This window comes from Rhamphochromis longiceps, linkage group LG11, assembly GCF_057381845.1.
Source record: "Rhamphochromis longiceps isolate RC_006_pf linkage group LG11, R_longiceps_female_GT1.1, whole genome shotgun sequence".
Classification (NCBI taxonomy): Eukaryota; Metazoa; Chordata; class Actinopteri; order Cichliformes; family Cichlidae; genus Rhamphochromis; species Rhamphochromis longiceps.
Genome location: NC_140567.1, coordinates 12,601,483 through 12,622,735, shown reverse-complemented (window position 1 = coordinate 12,622,735; position 21,253 = coordinate 12,601,483). Strand labels below are relative to the sequence as shown.

The window sequence follows — 21,253 nt, the reverse complement described above, 5'->3', positions numbered from 1 at the left end:
AGGCCGGTCCGTGAAAATATTGTCGGAATAAACCGGTCCTTGGCACAAAAAATGTTGGGGACAGCTGCCTTAGAGCAACACATTCAAACATATAGGGTAACTCTAAAAGTAAATGGTCAGGTGGTAAATTTCCAGATGTAATGTGGGTTATTTTTACATGGTACCTACCTACATCATTGCCTTTCTATGATGGCAACGAGTACTGTATAAAGAAAGATTGCATAAAGAAAACAATCACATTTACTTCCTACAATTTACGTGGTTATTACGTTTTAAATTAAATCTCAGACACTATTGGACCCATTAAAACATGCACATTTTCAATCAGTTTAATCATCATCCTTTTATTCAAATAATGACAGCTTTTTTGACAGCAACTAATAACTCCAGTAAACCTGTCCAACTCTTTTTAAGAGTAGTAATACAGATATTTAAAGCTATGCTCAAAATTCATTATCAACTGACAAAAACATCTACTCTACAGTGTGCATGGATTAAATAAGAACAAGACTACATTTCACTAATAGGCTCCAGCTTAAACAAGCCAGAGTGTGGTTTGGAAAAAGAAACTTTTTGGATTCGATTGTCTTATTATTTGCAGCCATCGGAAATGCGGCACGGCCAAACAGATATCATTATGTTGATATCCTGTCACAGAAGGATGCAAGCTGTGCGCTTAAAAAAAAGAAAAGAAAGACAGCCAGTGTTCTACAGCATGATCCAATTAAGGTCGTCTGCGCAAACACATACGCACACGTACAAAAGAGGTCAGGATGCACACATCCACATGCAGAAATCCACAGAAGGTTCACAAAGACACACTGCAGAGTGCAGAGTCCAGCTGTCTCTGTGTAAGACACCACAGGGAGTCTAACTGGCTTTCCTCTCTTTTATCATATCTCACGAGTTTGTGTGTGTGTGTGTGTGTGTGTGTGTGTGTGTGTGTGTGTGTGTGTGTGTGTGTGTGTGTGTGTGTGTGTGTGTGTGTGTGTAACTGTCAGGAAGAATTTGGTCATTTTAACTCTAATAACTATGTAGCGGCACGGGAGTCAGTTAACTCTAAACCACGATATTATTGAGAGGCTGTGATTCATTACACATTCCAGTGAACACTTTGCAAAGTCCCTGTTCCATAGTAGTGCATGTATAAGGTCTACCTGCCATACTAAACAGTAAGCATGCCGTAGCTGTTACACACATAGATGTTAACCACACTATGCACACTTTTTAGGCTATAGCATAAGCTACACTGACAAATATAAAATGTTATGGCACACTGTTGAATACACAATAGATGTGAGATTAATTAGTCATCTGCTTTTACGATAGTTCAAATTAGGTTCAGAGAGCCCCTTCTTTAAACCACAATATTAAACACACACATTGTGTGCTGTGGAAGTACATCTGTGAACTTACAGACTTAACTTAGGTTACAGTATAGCTGCCTTCCATTTGTCTCCTCATGCCGCCTGTTTTATTAGAGCTTTCATGACCTTTTGTTTCACCCTTTTGGTCTGTTCTCTGCATTTAAGTTGAAGTTAATTACAAATGAAGCTAAAGCTTCATTTAGATACCAGATAGAAAAAAGAGCAAGTAAACAATCAAACAGTCAAACACACACACACTCTACACTCCAGAGTTTAGTGTTTCCAATCCTGGACTTTGCAGGGGAGAAAAAAAAGATCCAATGAACTCCAGAGAAAACCACTTCCTCTTTGCTTAGAAGTTTGTGTGTGTGTGTGTGTGTGTGTGTGTGTGTGTGTGTGTGTGTGTGTGTGTGTGTGTGTGTGTGTGTGTGTGTGTGTGTGTGTGTGTGTGTGTCTGAGTGAGCCTGCCTGCCCGTCTTACCCGTGGTGCACATGGTTAGCATTCAAAGCCTAGTTCAATAGGAACCACACAGTGAGCCCAGTATGGGCAGAATGGGAGACTGAGCTCACAGCTGAATTAAACTGAACAGAAACATATGGAGGAAATCAGAGGAGAGGAATGGAGGAGTGGAGGGTTGGTTTTTTTTTTTCAGTCAACAAGTATAAGACTGAAAATCGCTCTCATCTAATTCACTGTTGACTGTCTGCGCTAGAAATTATTAGGCCAGAAAAAGAGATGAAAATCATCCTGACTAAACTGGCAGTTGGCTACTGTTGCAGATGATTATTTTGGAATGAGCCTCAGCATATCTGGGGAATAGTCCAACACTTTACTCTAAGCATGCTTAGTCTGTAAATCCATATGCATGCAACAGTGTTTTGGGGACACTTGTGATTTTGTGGTTAAGTGTCTTCTACAAACTCGGCTGTAAGTAATGCATTTTTTTTAATCTCCTCTTCTATGACAAATTGAAATGAATTTGTAACGCTCAATCCTGTTAATGCATAAATCAATGCATAAAAATTAAATAAAACAGAAAAGTGATCATATAAGCAAGGAAGTAAACCTCCACAGTATGTGCAGAATAAAAGCACCAATGTTTAGATGCAGGATGGATCCCTGCCCCTGTGTGGCACTGCGTGCTACCAGTGGAACAGATGAGTGCTGGCAGATCAGACAGACGAGGCAGGTTGATGTTGAAGAAAGGTTGAAGTTAGCATGAGTTTGTGGGATGCAGAAACATCACTCACCACTAAAGCAAGACCTAAAAATCTACCAATTCCCAGCATTATTTACACTTTTAAACCTAAATGATAACATAACTGATCGATCTTCTCTTTCTATGAAATGTGCAGCATCTTTCCCAATGAATGAAACAGGCTGTTATTGTTGTTCAAAAATAGCTGTATGCAGATTATGTAATATTACCTAACATGGCTCTGTTTTTTGGCTATAAGTGTGATTCTAATAATGGAATCCCTTCTCTGAACCACTGCTTGGCCTACACGATACTGCAAATATCTTCATTGAGCGACTTCATCCAGTATTTTTCTTCATTAGGATGCCATTTCATACGCCAATGCTAACATAAAACATTAGGTTTTCTCTCTATATATTTTTATTTGGAAAGATCTGCATCCATACAAAGATGTGGGAAAACCACAGCTTTTGTTATATCCTCACAACATTTTATTTTTTCATGAAAACTGCTGTACCCAGGCTCTACGGAGAAGTAAATTGTAACAATGAGGAAAGCTACAGCAGAAAGGGCTACATTGTTGTAACTTACAACATGTGGGCATCACGGGCCAATAATTCATGTGACCATCAGCTCATTATCTCACAGAGGAATGGCTACTGCTGTCTTATGTTCAAAAATATCTCCAATAGTAAGGTAGTCCACATGCACTTGCATTCTTTGCATCCAATGAAGTTGGACTAGACTGTAACACAAAGAGTTTATCAGGTGCTTGTAATACTTATGATCGGTCATAGTGATAGTGTTGATCAGTCTGCCTGCTTGACAATCCCATTTTATCTTAAACAAAATGAGTGAAGTAAAAGGAATGGACTGAGAACTAAAACAGATATTCACAAAGTTTACCTTTGTGGATTTTAATTTGCAAAAACCATCTAAACCGTCGTGATTTTGTTTGTGATAGTGTCTCATGACGATGCCGTACAAGCATGTGACGCCCGTGGCAGCAACAGATGTGCGCAGATCAACAATGGAAAATATGGAGTGTGGGAGAGAGTGCGACCATGCAGCGTTTAAAGCGTGGATGTGCTGACATTACTTTAAGTTTTATTCTGTGACAAAAACATTAGCGTCCACTGTACACTCTGCGTGGGAATAAAACTTATTTCTAGGAAGCCGCCACAGGAATGTGAAATTTACAGAGAAACCTCAGGATCCTCCCACTGACATGACCGCTGCGGCACCGAGCAAACCTCCAATATCCCCACTCCTGCTAAACAGGTGAAAATACAGTGGCTTGCAAAAGTATTCGGCCCCCTTGAACTTTTCCACATTTTGTCACATTACAGCCACAAACATAAATCAATTTTAGTGGAATTCCACGTGAAAGACCAATACAAGGTGGTGTACACGTGAGAAGTGGAACGTAAATCATACATGATTCCAAACATTTTTTTACAAATAAATAACTGAAAAGTGGGACTCAGTCCCCTGAGTCAATACTTTGTAGAACCACCTTTTGCTGCAATTACAGCTGCCAGTCTTTTAGGGTCTGTCTCTACCAGCTTTGCACATCTACAGACTGAAATCTTTGCCCATTCTTCTTTGCAAAACAGCTCCAGCTCAGTCAGATTAGATGGACAGCATTAATGAACAGCAGTTTTCAGATCTTGCCACAGATTCTCGATTGGATTTAGATCTGGACTTTGACTGGGCCAGTCTAACACATGGATATGTTTTGTTTTAAACCCTGGCTTTATGTTTAGGGTCGTTGTCCTGCTGGAAGGTGAACCTCCGCCCCAGTCTCAAGTCTTTTGCTGACTCCAAAAGGTTTTCTTCCAAGATTGCCCTGTATTTGGCTCCATCCATCTTCCCATCAACTCTGACCAGCTTCCCTGTCCCTGTTGAAGAGAAGCACTCCCAGAACATGATGCTGCCACCAACATATTTGACAGTGGGGATGGTGTGTTCAGAGTGATGTGCAGTGTTAGTTTTCCGCCACACATAGCGTTTTGCATTTTAGCCAAAAAGTTCTAAAGACTAATAGTTGTCCTATGGACAGATTCCCCCACCTGAGCTGTAGATCTCTGCAGCTCGTCCAGAGTCACCATGGGCCTCTTGGCTGCATTTCTGATCAGTGCTCTCCTTGTTCGGCCTGTGAGTTTAGGTGGATGGCCTTGTCTTGGTAGGTTTATAGTTGTGCCGTACTCCTTCCATTTCTGAATGATCGCTTGAACAGCGCTCCGTGGGATGTTCAAGGCTTGGGAAATCTTTTTGTAGCCTAAGCCTGCTTTAAATTTAAATTTCAATAACTTTAACCCTGACCTGTCTGGTGTCTAAATCCAACCGAGAATCTGTGGCAAGATCTGAAAAAACTGCTGTTCACAAACGCCATCTAATCTGACTGAGCTGGAGCTGTTTTGCAAAGAAGAATGGGCAAGGATTTCAGTCTGTAGATGTGCAAAGCTGGTAGAGACAGACCCTAAAAGACTGGCAGCTGTAATTGCAGCAAAAGGTGGTTCTACAAAGTATTGACTCAGGGGACTGAGTCCCACTTTTCAGTTATTTATTTGTAAAAAAAAAGGTTGGAATCATGTATGATTTACGTTCCACTTCTCACGTGTACACCACCTTGTATTGGTCTTTCACGTGGAATTCCACTAAAATTGATTTATGTTTGTGGCTGTAATGTGACAAAATGTGGAAAAGTTCAAGGGGGCCGAATACTTTTGCAAGCCACTGTAGATTTAAGAGCGGCAGGACTTAGTGCTGCTGAATCTTTGATTTTATTGATCTTTTGCTGTGTTTTACTTGCATCTATTTGAAAGAGTGAGTGTAAACCCAAAACATTATTTTATTTTATATGCTGCAATATGCAGAAAATGGGTTTAAATGTTAAAGAATTTCTTCAAGTCAAAGACTGTTGCATGTAATTTAATTTTTTGCTTAATGCAATGTGTATAAAATTAAAAGATTAAAACTCATAATACAATTTTTAAAAAGAGGCTTTCCATTTGATTCAATTTAATATGACGGATTATGCATAAAAAATAGAATTGGGCTGAAAGGTCTATTGTGTTATTACGTATTCAGGTCGTGTATCGTGTTTTTAAAAAGTAACTAAGTAACTAATTACTTTAGAAAATAAGTAATCAGTAACGTAACGGGATTACTTTTTTGGCAAAGTAATCAGTAATTAATTACTAATTACTGTTTTCAAGTAACTTGACCAACGCTGATATACACACACGGGCTTAAACAATTCTTAACCCTCTTGCACTTTCTAACAGGGCTGCAGACATACTCAGGTAAAGGGTAAAAGCTTGTATTCTTCATTAACATTCACAATACATGTTTAAAATGCACCACATCAGCACAAAAGCTTTTCCACAAGGACACCTGCAATTTCATGTTACAGTGTAATAGATTGCTACAGGAAATTTGCTAACCTGACACTCAATTCAACAGCAAGATGATTTTCTTCACAGTAATTGAGAATGAACAATGAACAATCAGCCATAAGCGGCCAATACAATCTGATTACCTTTGATTCGCCGTGAGCAGCTCAATTTCTTAATTTCTGCCCGATTTTCACAGAAACACAAAGACACCAAAGCAGCTCTAATTTTTTTCGTGTCAGCTTCAGGAATGAAGTTCAAAGTTCACAGGATTTAGCTGGTTTGTTCCAATCATTTTCACATTAACACCCATTCAGATTCTGGCAACAGGGAATAATAGCCCAAACGGTCAATTGAAAAGCAGTCTTCTTTTCATCCCTGGATGACCCAGTTGGAAAACATCAGGTCAAAACTGTGTCTCACAATCGACTAACAATGACACTCTAATTCTGTAAAACCCCACATGATATGCTTTTTTTTAATTCACTCTTAGCATGACAACACAAATGCACTTTCTGTCACTCTGTGTCAGCTTTTCTGGCACGGATTACACCAATCCCTTTAATTTAAATCAGACTCTCTGTGGAAACAGTCCAAACACTTTTGGTGTTTTAGTCCAATACCGATTAAACGGAATGAACCGGGGCCAGGGAGTCAGGCCCACATTTATATGGTATAATCTATGATCTAAGTGCATACACTAATATGGGCCATTTAACTGACCTGCTTATACTGCAAAACAAATCACCCTGGCAAGTGTGACTTGATATATTTTTAGTATGTGTGTCCTGGGGGTATTGGGCTGAGAAGCAACAAGGTCATGGTTGCTATCTGATGCACAGAGGAATATGAGTGTAATGGGATTGGACACAGAGAGCTTTGATGGAAGACAACATTTTATTTAAAGTGGACATAGTATATGGTTTCAGCCATGTTTTGGGGGTTTCAACACTGCCTCTCTTCTACCCACACAAATACATATACTATAAAACTATGCTGTCCCAGCCATGCTAAACTGGAGAGCATTTTAAGTGTGAGCCTTCCTTCTTTGGCTATAGAAGTCTTAACAAACACAAATGTGCATTTTACAGACCTCTGAGGCTTTCGTGGAATTCTGTTTGATGTGGGACAAATGAGATTATGTATAACTTATTTTGTGATCGCTAACTGCGAGATTCACGGGACGTTAAGGGATCATGTGCATCTATTCCCCTCTGTAAAGGGATTTCTGATTAATCCCTCGTGACCTACCTGAAGTTTGACCGGGGCCATCCAGTTTGGATTCACATTTTGGAAGAGAGCAATCTAAAAAGAGACAGAGATAAAAATGAGAGAGGGAGAGAGAAATTTTAAGAAAGGAAATATAGAGCTAAAGGACTGCCCAGTGACCCACTAAAGCAGCAGCATGACCTTCATCACGTTTTAGTGTCCAAACATTAAAGCCTTGGGATTACAAATGAGAGCGAGTGAGCAATTCGAGAGGAGCCCTTTGATCTGCATATCTGGACAGACCCACCCTGAGATTAAACGCCATCAGACATTTTGTACGCAGTTCTACACACACACACACACACACACACACACACACACACACACACACACACACACACACACACACACAGAGTTGTGTTTTCATATCTTAGTGGGGACATCTACCTGACATAATGCTTTCCCTAATCACATACCCTAAACATAACCTAATTGTAACCCTGATACTAAAAAAAATATTTTGAGTCTCAAAAATGTCTTCAAACTCATGCAGACAGGTATTTTGTCCCCATAACGGCTGTTGGTCCCACAAGTATAGTAACATCCCAGTTTTTGTTCCCCACAAAGATATGTAAACAAACACACACAGGCGTGCACGTTTACATAGATTTATAAATGTGCTACTATATGTGTTATCTGTATTTATCAAGAATATAGGTTTTTCTGTGCTCTTAAACACACGCTTAGACATACTCTCACACACATGTAGGACACCCAGCACTGATAAGTGAATTAACTTTTAAAAGATACCAAGTACAGCTGATACCATAGTATCTACTACCTGAGAAACCATCTTTAAGGAGATAAAATTATTCAACCAGATATGTGAAAAAGCAAAGCTGCGTGCTTGGCAATTTCTATGCTAAGCGTGTAACACTACAGTTGAGACAAATTTGGTCTGCCCAAACTGCTAAGCTGGAATCAATAATGTCAGTTTGAGCACCTCAATTAATTCAGGATAAAATAATCAATAATGACTCATTCATAATGGATCCTCTCCTAGTCCACACATCCAGCACACAAATCTAATTTTGCCAAATTCATACATAAATAAATAAGGCAACATTACTTCAAAGGGAACACTGATGTGAGAGACATTCCATGCCGATGACATAAACCCTTGAAAATAAATAAAAATGAATGAAATGACTCCAGACTGTAATAGAAGTTTCCCAGAAGTCAGTGCAGGTAACAGCTGGACCAAATGACCAAATCATCTTGTAGCCTGTAGAAGACTGAGAAACTCTTTCTGGGTCGCTCACTAGTTGTACACTATAGTGGCAAAAGATAACAGAGAGGAGAGAAGAGGGGCAGCTTAGTCCTTCACTCTAACTTTTCCTGGACTCCTTTATGAAAAGAACAGCCTGGCATATGCTGTCGCCTAGCCAGGATTACAGTAAGCACCTGTTCACGCACAGTACGCTTCATTTTGTACAGTGTAGATAAAGTTTTTGGTCCAGTGAAAAGCACTAACAGAATTTTCAAGAGCTTATATATACATGCATGCACAGCAGCCTGCGAGAGACAGACAGGCAGTCGGAGACGCCAAAGGGAACACAAAACAGAAGGTAACCGTCTACCAAATACTGTGAAATAAACAAACCACTAGGTTAAAAATAATTGAAAGAATCTTTACTTGTACCTGAGGACAAGGTCAAGCTGTTAGGAGGTTTTAAAGTAAGTAGGAACTATCCAGATTTCTCCAAAATCTGCACAAATGAACTTCTAGAGAATAAATAATGCAGATTATTTAATGTAAGAGAATTAATATAAGAGAAATGTCATGTTTACAAAAGGGAAAACAGAGGAAAACCCTTTTAGAGCAACGATGATATAGAAAGATGTTAACCTAAATCCTGTGCCTGTTTTTGTGATTGTGTAGGAAAAGAGAGAGGGGAAAAAAGTGAAATCGTGCACCACTAAGTGTGACCAATCAAATTCATTTGAGTGCATGTGTAAATTCGACAACAGCAGAAGCAAGAACCAGTACTTCTGCAAGCCTATACATTAGGATGGTATGTTAGTTTGATCCTCAACCCATTTTATATAAAGGCAGAGAGGCTTTGTCGGCTAAGTCCGAGGAGCACTGGGCTGGCACTGTTCACGCAACACAGATCAGAGCCTGCTGCTGCCTTCAAAGCAAGGGTGAATGATGCAGAGTCAGTCTGTTTGTGAAGGGAAGAGAGACTACACAGTTCCTGCTGGACAGAGTAAGTACAGCTGTTGGCAGAAGACAAGCAGTCACGGGCAGCACACAAGCTCACACATGTATGCAAACACACTCTGCAAGCTGTGCTTTGATTTTACCAAAGCTGAGCCCATGATGCACTTTAGTCCGATTTGTTCTTTTCATGCTGACTAAAGAGCGTCCTTGACTTGCCTGCTAAAGAAAGTAAAACATGCAGAGAAGAGCAGTAAAGAGAACGGGTATATTATCAGAATCAGCTTAAGCATAAATAGGAAAAGTGTTAAATTAAATATTCCAAAGTTAACAACACTATGTACAATATAAGCAAGATATTACAAGTGAAAAATAGTCCAGATGTCATAAGGAGGAGATGTAAAGTTTAATTGCAGTAGGTAGGAATGCTTTCCTGTGCTGTTCTGCGGTACATCGTGGTAGAATGAGTCTTTTGCTGACCGTGCTACTGTGGCTTTCCAGCAGAAGATGGAGAGGGTGTAAACTAAGAAGCTTGGAAAGAAAAGTGTCTGGACTTCTTTAAGTTGCTTGAAAACGTTTCACCTCTCATCCGAGAAGCTTCTTCAGTTCTAGGGTCAAATGGTGACACCAACTGTCTGCCATCTATAATCCAGTTTTGAGATCCCTTCACAGACGCCTTAACACCCACTCACATCCTGGGCCATCTGACCTCAGGAAATCACATGATAGGGTGGGGGCAAGGTTTCACAATGAGCTCACCAGAAACCCTGTCTGATTGTGACCTACACCCGTTTTCACACCTTGGCTCATGTGATTAGGTAGAGGATCATTAGGGGGTCCATTGTCCCCCTTGGGGGGGATACTCCCACAGGGCTTAAATCTGGGACTCTCCATCATTTGACCTTAGAACTGAAGAAGCTTCTCGGATGAGAGGTGAAACGTCTTCAAGCAACTTAAAGACGTCCAGACGCTTTTCTTTCCAAGCTCCTTAGACTACGATGACCTGGATGACTGAGAACCTTCACAGAGAAGATGTAATAGATTGTTAAATACTGTCCGTAACTTGGACAGCATCCTCCTTTCTGAAACCGCTGTCAGAGAGTCGAGCTCCACACCCACAGCATCACTGACCTTGTAGGTCAGTTTATTGAGTCTGTTGCTATCCGTTGCACCACAGCGCAGACAATGGCACTGGCCACCACAGACTCATAAAACTTCCTGAGCATCATCCGGCATATATCAAAGGACCTCAGTAGTCTCTGAGAATACAGATGGCTTTGACCCTTCTTCTAGAGGGTTTCTGTGTTTTTAATGAAGTCCGAGGGTTTTTTTTGTCAATGTGATCACCGCGGTAACAGTATATGAAGTTTCATGAATGCAGCTTTTGCATGTGTGCTTCTGTGTGTGTGACAGAATATCATTTAAAGTTACTGCCATCAGCCTCATATAAAATTCAACAGAAAGACTTGAATTAGGAGCTGTAATTTTTTTAAAAGCAAGAAACTAGAGTGCACAGTGCAAGAATGAGGCCTCCTTTTCTTTCTAACTCTACGCAGGAAAAGCAACTGGTACTCTCACTAACTGGTTTTATGAATGGAAAAAAATAGCACACTGCCTGACACTTGACATGCAACCTTTCTCTCAAAAAGTATTTAAAAAAATAGCCCCAGAACTCAAGCAGAGCACTGGCCTCATGAGTCATTGCTCGTGTTTTTTTTTTTTCAAAGTGCTTTTGGTGAAAGTAAAACTGAGACACAAAGCATTGCATGATGCTCCTGACTTAAAAGACTCCACATTCAGATACTACCTTTGCCTGAAAGAGAGACGAGATAAGGGAGGCTATAAGCAGAAAGCTTGAGAAAGGAAGAATCATATTTTCGTTTATGAACATACGGAACTTCATATGACGATGTAAAGCATTTTATAATCTCTGCATTGGTGTCTCGGTTACTGAAGGTACAAGAAAAGAATGGAATTAGATGTGGTGGGACTTGCAAACAGAAGATCTGAATATTACAATAAAAGATCATTACTTGGATATATTACAACCCTGAGCAGAAGCGAGGTCTGAAGTAATGATGGAAGGCTGTGTGGGAGAGAAGTGGAGGAGGCGAGGAAAGGAATGAAAAAGGACAGAACGAGTGGGAGACTGCAGTTGAGTGATAGGCTTCGCTCTTATCAGATGGGGGATTTGCAGAAGACACAGAGACGAACCCACAGCTTATTTTTATGACCTGCAATCCTCCTTCATCCACCCAACCCCCCCTGTGCTTCATAAGCCCGGGGCGACGTGGGTGGGATGTAGTGATTTATACCTATGTGCACGTGTGTGTCATATGTATATGAATGTGCATGTGTTAGAACACAAGACGAACGTACTGGAATTCCTGGTAATTGACTTGACACTAGTAACCGATGCCATTCACATATGTGCACAAATACTCAGCTGATCTTTCTGGATAATTTTCCTGTTAACCACTTTAAATGAACGAACGTGATCTCTGTCACGGTGCAAAATAAGGCAGCGTAGTTTCACTCAAGACCTTAACTCAAATTAACTCAAGAAAATAAATGGCAAACTGAAAAGTTTGATTGGCTTCATTAAAGCTGAAACAACCGCGGCACGTACTTCCACATTTCCTGTGTTAACGTAATGGCCCAGGCCATGTCGGTGTGTCTTCAAAGCGACTCCACAGATGTACGTGACATTTTACAACAATCAATAACTTGGCGTGATGGAGTGTATTACGACTCTCAAAAAGGTCGAGAGCCTTTGATGAGATCGATCAGCATGGTCTGGCTGTAAAACAGGTAATTGCCTCACTGTGCACCCTTCTTGATTGTCTTTGCCATAAAACTCTTAGAAATGGATCCCGATATCTGGCCCTTATAATACAGTGTACAGTAGGCTTTTTATATAAATTCACAGTAAGTGGAGGATTAACTCTTTATTAGCCATATCAGCAACTTTGTGAGGGTATTTCAGGCACACAGGCACCAGCATCTGGTCTGTTTATTGCACATACTTGCTCAATTTGATCACAAGTGGGATGGAACATAAATGCCACTCCACTGCAACATATATGTTTAAGGGGGAAAATTAGTACATCTGTTTAAATTCAATTTGCTAATATCAGGGATTAAATACTTTCCATACAGTTTGACTCCTATATAAGTCTCACCACACTGCCAATGCTTTAAATTGAAATTAGGAATTATTAATGCCTTAAACACACTGTAAAGCTACTCAGTGGGTTAGATCGGACCCTATGGTGGGCCAGTTTTTGCTTACTGGCTGTGCACAACTGATTTATGGGTCTGTTATCTCTCTCTTACATGGAGAATTAATTTTGGAATACGCTGTTGCTTGCACACCTGTGAAAGATAATTGGATTTTGAAGGAAGATTTGGACATTCAGCAGATGATAAACAAGCATAAATGGTTAAAAACTTACTGTAAGGCTCAGCATGAATGTGCAAATATTTATTACTTATGGTACAAAAACCGAAAGTATACAGTATTAAATGACCAATTTGAGAGAACTCAAGTTCATAAGCACTCCTTTTGGTCCAGTTTGTATCACTTTGTTTTCAAGCAAGCGCTCTGAAAACAGCCTAAAACATTTCCTGGCTTCGAGATGTTGGCATTTAATATACATAATCTGCATGTTTTGTGGACAGCGTCTTAACTGTTGGCTTTAGAGCAAAGGTTCTAACATTTCTGACGAGCACACGAGTAAAAATGTACACGTCGGCCAAAGATACGGCCAAGCAATGACGCAATGAAGAATAACTGGACTTTCCAATATTTCGAATGTTTGCTATCTTAAGACTTTTTGAAAATATGTCTTAAAACTATGCCAAAAAATGCAGTTTACTGAATAGTTTTCTGATGCATGAAGTCTAAATAACACACAGTTTTACTCCAAATCTTTGTCCCACAAGGAGGTCGGCTAGGAGGAAAACACCCTGATGAGTGCAGCCACACAAACCTTGGGCTGCGACCTGGCCAGTCATTCAACCAGCAAAATTTCCCCCCGTTTTGCTGACAGCTTCTCCATCTTTAGCCTGTGGCACTATGTGGATTATGATTGATCGACAGTTGCTTGTAAAGCCAGTGGAGTTAAAACTTTGATCTGCAAACATGCTACAAGTCAATCTTGGACTTTACTCTGGTTTTCTCTGCTGCGTCACACTTATTTAACAAATAGTTTATTGGTTGTTGTCATTTTGGCTTCTTTTACTGATTTTTAACTATTACCAAGGTACTAATTCTTGACCACTGCCTTATTTGGCATTGGACGGTATAATCAGCTGATGATGGCTAATAAAGAAGAGTTAAAATAAAAGAAAAATGATTATTTAGTAGTGCTGTCAGCATTAATCTTGTAAAAATGACGTAAACTCCATAACCGCATTAACGCCACAAATCTCCGTTAGCGAGTTAATGCGGATCGCCCCTTACGTGGGGCTGCACGGCGCTAAGGCATTAACGAGCTAACCGCGCCAAAGCGTTAACGAGCTAACCGCGCTAATGCATTGATGCTGTGCAGCCCCACGCACGGGGAGCTCTGCGTTAACTCGCTAACTCGATTTGTGGCATTAATGTGTTTATGGCGTTAACGTCATTTTAACAAGATTAATGCTGACAGCACTATAATTTAGGTTTTTTTAAAAATGTATTTGTATACAGTGACACAGAATGAGGATGCTTTATTTTTATCACATTTGCAAGGCAGACAAAAGTGTTACCAATGTTTACCACTAGTCAATTACTCTAAACCCCTAGTTCTAAAGTAACGTTTCACATATAAAAATGTTGGTTCATGTTGTTACTCTGTGCAACACTTAAATACACTCATATATCCCAGCGTTAAGGAAGGCAAAGCTACTTATCAGCCTGTTTCTTGTGATTGCACACACAAATGCTGCCATGAAAGAGATTGTTATTTTGTCCTTCTGTAACTAGCATTTTACAAAAAGCATAGGGATATCTATGTTTTTCAAACTAGTCCTGTTTTTCTGTGGAAGTTTACCTAACAGACTCTTTAAGCAGTGCCGGCTGATTTAGCAGCACAGGCACTGCCAATCTAAGCTTACAGTCTTTAACTCTGACCAACTGCCAATTAAGCTGCTCCGAGAAGCGACCGTAAGGTCTCAGCCTCAAGACCAGAGTAGCCTACATTTTGCAGGGTGTACTCCACCCAAGCCTCAGATCTATAATTTGATGACTGAAGGGTTTTTTTGTCCCTCTAAGTATGTCATGTCCTCTCTTTCTGGATCTCACTCCAGTTCCCCTCAATCCCACATTTACATTCACTTTCTTCAATTTGTTTCCCTTTGCCTTCACTCTGCCGTTTCTCTCAGTACACACTGCATGTTTTAAGATGCATACTGCACTGTCTGTTGAAGTTCTCTTCCTCATCTACATGATTATATAAGATTTACGCTTGAGTCTGCAAGGCAACGCTAGGTCGTTATGCTTCCATCGATTGCGAGTGTGCTCAACGAAAATAAAGAATCACTGCTTAGTGATCTGGCTGCTATTGCAGCCTGCAACTGGCAGAGGTCACTGGGTTCACTTTGGGCACGGAGAGAAATGTCTCACTTTAATGTCAGACTGACTCTGGTAATAATGATTGAAGCATTTTGATTCTAGTCTTAATGCAAGAATTACTGAGGGACAAGCCATTAAAAGCAACATGGACGGAGCCTCAGTAAGTATCACTGTTAGTCAGTCGCTGGTACGATTCTGTAAACTTGTCTATGCAGTACAAGGTTGTCATAATAGTCCCTAATAGTCCAAGATCTGATATCCCAATGTTGGTGTTGTTCCTACATCATGATAATAATCGTGGTCTGGAATCAGCATTGCAACTGGCCAGTGAAGTTGCCATACTATTATGTTAGCATTAGCCAAAGGGTTAGCTAGCAAACCAAAATGAGTTACCTAAATTTGGCTGACAGCAAACCTAACTTGATAATATATGTATGTCTTGTATATAGTATTAACAAAGACAACATTTATTATGCTTACTATATGTTTTTAACAGTACAAGCACAACAACTGCAAATAGTTGTTCATGCCATAAAAAGTAGATCTTTGCAAAAAACCTAAACCCTAGGGCTGGGCCATATCACGGTAATACTGTTATAATGTTGGGCAATGATAAGAAAATGAAATATCGCGATAGAATATGAGTAAAACACGCATGCGCAGTGCCTTTGTTTTCATATGCACATGACGGAAAAGGCATGGTGGCTATGGAGAATGAGTAGGGCAAAAGCAGATCATTGAATGAAACAGATGAACCAGAATTGGTTTGTAAAAATGGTGCAGCTTCAGTGATGTGGAACTGCTTTGGTTTTTGTCCGTCATATAGCCACCAAAGCACATTTTTTTGTACATGGCGCTCAAAAATCTGTCAAAAAATGTTTTAGTACGACTTTGCATTATGTCTACCATAGTCAGGAGCCACTTGGAGTAATACGTACTGTGCTTCAACCTAATATTACCGTATTGTGTGTGTATAAGGATCCCAAAATGGCACCTGTTAAGAGCCATGCGTATGAAGCGGATTTTAAACTCAGTCGTGCAGTAGAACATGGGAATAGAGCAGCTGTGACAGAATTCAGAATTAATGAATCAATGGTATGGAAGTGGAGGAAGCAAGAAGAATGAGTTGAGTATGGTTTGACTAATCTGACTGTTTTGTTTCACTTAATGCGCCAGAAAAATACGTATTTGACTTATTTATTTGGCACACTGCAGTTTCATGTTGCTAAGCACCTCTTTTTAACTTTTGTGGATATTATACATGGTTATGCTGAGGATATTTCCGCCCATTTTCACTGGAAATGCCTTTTGGTTAAACTTTGCAAGGAATGCAAATTCCTTTCTTTTTTTTTTTTTTTTTTTTTTTTCTTTTTCTAAATGACATCAGAAACAGCAGTATGCGACATTACGTGATGGCAGAGCTTCAGTTCATCCTTTGTCATTTTTTTTTTTTTTTTTTTTTAATAAATAGGACAGGGGGAATGAATGAGAGAGAGAGGGGGAGAGAAAGAAAGAAAACCAAAGGGGAGAAGAGACGGTGAGAAGGGGGGGGAAGAGAGAGAAAAAAAAAAAAAACTCCTGGGTCACCTGTATGGAGGAAAAAAAAACAAAAAAAAAAAACAAACAAAAACAAACAGAGGAGACAGCAAACAACAAAGAGCAACATAATAATAGAGAAAACAAAGCACCATCACAATAAACTAGCTAGTCATAGATATCAGTATTTACTAAGTAATAAACGATATTGTGCAGCACGCAAGATAGACAGCGCACAGTGTGCTTTGAGGCAGCAGCCAAGAAAGCTTTAGTCCGCGTCTGTGAATACCCATGTGTGCATACCTGTGTGGATCAGCATGCTTGCATTCCAAAGGTTTCTCCATGTAATGATCTGCTAGGGAGTGTGGGGGGGCCACAGCCCCGTCCTCCAGGGTGTGAAGCGGGTATGGAGGAGATCAAAACTCCAGACATCCAGAGGCCCCCAGAACACAAGAGACCATGGAAGACCAACAGAGGGGCAGCCGCGCCACTGTCCCAGGAATGCAAATTCCTTGCAAATGCAAGGAATTTGCATTTGCACTGTAAAATTTTTATATAGCTTTAATGCACATAAAAAACAGCTGCTTGTTTAAGTGAAATAAAACTGATGGGGTTTTTTGCGCTGATAAAGTTGTCGAGTTGTAAAGTATTTTGTTTCACATCAATTATATCGTCAGTTATATCGTTATCGCAAATTTTCAAATATATATCATGATAAATATTTTTGGCCATATTGCCCTACCGTACTAAACCCTATAGTTTATTGATATTATGACTAAAGATGCCAGTCCTATGACCAATGTAGTTGACTGCAGACTGGGAATATGGCTCTAATGCAAGATGTTTTGACAGTTATTGGACCTTCTTCCAACATACATCTGGTTGCTTTTACGCCAATTGAGTTTCACAGTGCAGCTCTGTACAATAATAGTATTGCGCAGGGCCAGTAACTTCATTTAGCATCACTCAAAAGACTATATGAATTAATGCCTTTTATAATATACCATCATCCCAGTTTTATTTTTTTGTCTTGCCAGTAAGGCTTGCCCCAAAGCGCCTTAATGTATTTGAAAGCGGTTAATCAGAAGATATGATGGGTTGCAACATAATCTGATTTGTTGGCTCATATTGCTAGTGATGCAAGTGTCACATCACTGGCCATATGGAATACAGAAGACTCTATTCAGCAATCTCCCAAATTAGAAATTGGCTGCACATCTTAATGACAGACATGCTGTATGTATGACATTACATGGAATAGAGTCATTTAAGCATGAAATAACACTTATTGGTCAATATTTGTAGAAGTCAAACTGGATAATGATTTGCATTTTGCACAACTTGTAATGTAGAACATGCAATACTCACTGCAAACTGCAAACTCAGAGCACTGCAACCCCAGTTCTATAATTGTCTGAATGAATGAATGAACAGAAGTTTAAAATCCCAACTTTACTCACGCACTCTTACATTATTAACAGCAAACCCAGGAAAATAACTATATACATGACAAAGAGTGCTGTTCTTTGACAGACCTACACTTCAAGTTTACTCATTTTGACAATGAGTGGATTTTTAGGTTGCAAACTAATGGTTGTATTGCACATTAAATAAGGATAATTGTATATAATAATTAGAGCAGGGCGATATGACCAAAATATTTATCACAATATGCATTTGAAAATTTGCGATAACGATATAACTGACGATATAATTGACACTAGACAAAATACTTTACAACTCGACAACTTTATTAGTGCAAAAAAAACCCCATCAATGTATTTTTACTTAAACAAGCAGCTGTTTTTGATGTGCATTAAAGTTATATAAAAATTTAACAGTGCAAAAGCAAATTCCTTGCTGACAGTTTAACCAAAAGGCATTTCCAGTGGAAATTGACCGACATATCCTCAGCATAACCATGTATAATATCCACAAGTTAAAAAGAGGTTATACACACACAATACGGTAATATTATGTTGAAGCACAGTATCACTTCGCGAGGCTCCTGCCTACGGTAGCCGTAATGCTCCGACAATCCATCAAGCAGTGCGGCTTCGTAGCTTAGCAAAGTCGTACTAAAACATTTGACAGATTTTCGAGCGCCGTGTACCACATAAAATCGTTAAGGGGCACTGTTGATTTTCAGAAAAATCAAAGGATTAATTTTAAGTGTGCCGTATTTTGAAAAAAAAATACGGTAATAACGACGGCCCGCTAGCATGCTCTAGCAAAAATAGTGATTTGTTGTGTATCTGACAGATGAAAGCTAAACCAGTTCCACACCACTGAAGTTGCAGCATTTTTACAAACCAATTCTGGTTCATCCGTTTCATTCAACGATCCGCTTTCGCCCTTCTCATTCTCCATCGCCGCCATGCTTTTTCCGCCATGTGCATATGTAAACAAAGGCACTGCGCATGCGCATTTTACCCATATTCTATCGCGATATTTCATTTTCTTATCGTTGCCCAACATTATACCGGTATTACCGTGAATGGTATGATATGGCCCAGCCCTAATAATGATATATTACAAAAAACTATATATTTAGATAGGCGTAGGTAACTTATTATAGATCAGTGCACAGTTACACATATATTATTGCAATGAGGGACTGTGTATTACATAGCTCTATTTATTTACATATAGTGTATATGTATATATTAGACTGTATAACCAAGAACAGACATATAATGAGTTAAATAGGGAATGAATAAGCATTTGCTCCACCCACTCATTTTCAAACAGGAAATGGTTGATATTTTATAGGATTTCAGTCTATTGAGTTTGACTGACATGGTTTTTTCACATTAATATGATGGCTTTCTTTTATTTAATGTTTCTTGGGCTTTTTTATCTTTATTTACATTAGTTACATGTTCAAAACTAAGATCTCATCCATACAACTTTCATGCTCATTTAGACAGATAAAGATATGGAACAGTTCCTGACTTCTATATCTAGGGAAATCTTTAGTTATGAGCAACTTGCCTTGATCACAAATGACCTAATATTTTCACAGTTACGTTTTCGAGTAATCAGCTGTTGCACCATGATGCCTTACTTCAAATAATTGGTCCAATCCAAAATTCAAACTGGAAACAAAGGAGTATTAATACATATTCTTGATCTGATAGTCAACTGATTGTGCTATTTATATAAAGGATAGGGAACAACTAAATATAACTATGAGGAGTGTTATTGTACTGCCATGCCTTATGAGGTTTTCTCTGCAGTTAGGTGAAAATCTTGACGGATGCTCGAACAGCTGAGCAGCTGAATATGTCTCATCTTTGACCAGTTGCAACATTTTCGAGATTAGAGTCTAAGTCATGGCACAAGAAACCTCGGAGAGTGACTCAGCGGCTGAGCTGTGATCCACAGCAACAGTGTGGGACTCAGAGATGGAGCACCATCTGCTCACTGAAAATAATCACGCGGAGATGAACACTGAGTATTTTCGAGGACCAGTGAGAATATTATCCGTTCAGGTGAGGCGAATTAAACACCAGGGCTGGATGTGGATGTAAATGTGTTGATGAAACTCAAATCACTTTCAATCCAAATAGTCCACCAGCTTTATACATAATGTACAAGCTTAAATAGTTATCCAGATCGTAAAGACGTTAGTCTTTCTCTAAGTCAGACTCTTAGTCAGTGACCAAGCTGTTCAGGTAGCCCATCGATCACTTTAGTGTTGGTTCAGTAAAAGAATCTGCTACCTTTTGTTTTCCTTCACTGACTAACTAGGGCACCACAGTGCACCCACTGACACACACTCACACACACAAATTCCCAAAATAGGTATTCAGAATCAACTAGGATGGGCAGCTGTTTGGCAATATTTCAACATGGAACGGGCTGGCATGGATTCAAGCTATGCATGCAGGAACAAATTAATTAATTGACATGTTTGCATTGGGCTGAGAGTAAAAAGGTATAGAAATAGAACATAAAAAGAAAGGTCAGGGAAATTGATGAATGAATCAATCAGCTTTAAGGAGATGTACATAGAAATTAATATAAGAGTGTTGAAAGGAGGAAACTGCTAAATGGTAAAAATATATCACTTTCAATGTCAGATTGATTTCAGGTTATTAATGTATTTGAGTGCACATGATTTTGTGCTTTTGGGCATATTTTTCAAAGTCTCAAAAAGCAAAGAAAAGCGTAACTTTCACCTTTGAACTGTCCGACAGTATTCACAATGCATTTTGTTGTTTTCCCAGAACCTTCTTTTTCCATACTTTCTCTTCATAATAGGCTCTCGTAAAAGTTTCTTGAGGGCATAACCTATTTCTGTCTCCATCATGAATACTGTATGAACTGCATTTGCTGCTATATAAACAACCAAGCAGCCCAACTTCACTCTGAGCCAACTTTCCAGCCTGATACAACACAGCTATAGGAAAATACATTGGCAGGCATCCAACCAACCGTAACAACGGATTTGAATACAATCCATTTTGACAACATTCCTTACTGTCTGACTGGCAGGGAAGGCAATATCCAGGAGAAGGTATGGGGTTTATATCGGCTGTTTAAAAAGTGCGCATGTGCAAGCGCAAGGCTGCTGCATTTTATCAAATAATTTTCACTTAAGTGGTGTAAGTGTGTGTGAGCGTGTGTGTTCCTACAAGTGGATGTGGTGGACAGCAGACCCCAAGGCACCAGGTGTCAGAGAGAGAAACAGCTGAGAGAGAGAGACAGCTGCTTGTGCTGTTGTGTATCAGAGGTGCTCCCAATACTGGACTGTCAGCCTA

General features: G+C 39.5%; 1 protein-coding gene across 3 annotated transcripts in view; it reads right to left on the bottom strand.

Moving 5' to 3' along the window:
- Positions 1 to 21,253, bottom strand: part of triob (trio Rho guanine nucleotide exchange factor b) — a 116,041-nt gene that overhangs the window by 93,565 nt on the left and 1,223 nt on the right. For 2 of the 3 annotated variants that reach the window (XM_085422339.1, XM_085422344.1), the window contains exon 2: positions 7,216 to 7,269. The exons of the other annotated variant lie outside the window; for it this stretch is intronic. In XM_085422339.1, coding sequence (XP_085278465.1) covers positions 7,216 to 7,269 — 54 coding nt within the window. The remainder of the gene's footprint in view (positions 1 to 7,215; positions 7,270 to 21,253) is intronic. 3 annotated transcript variants of the gene reach the window in all.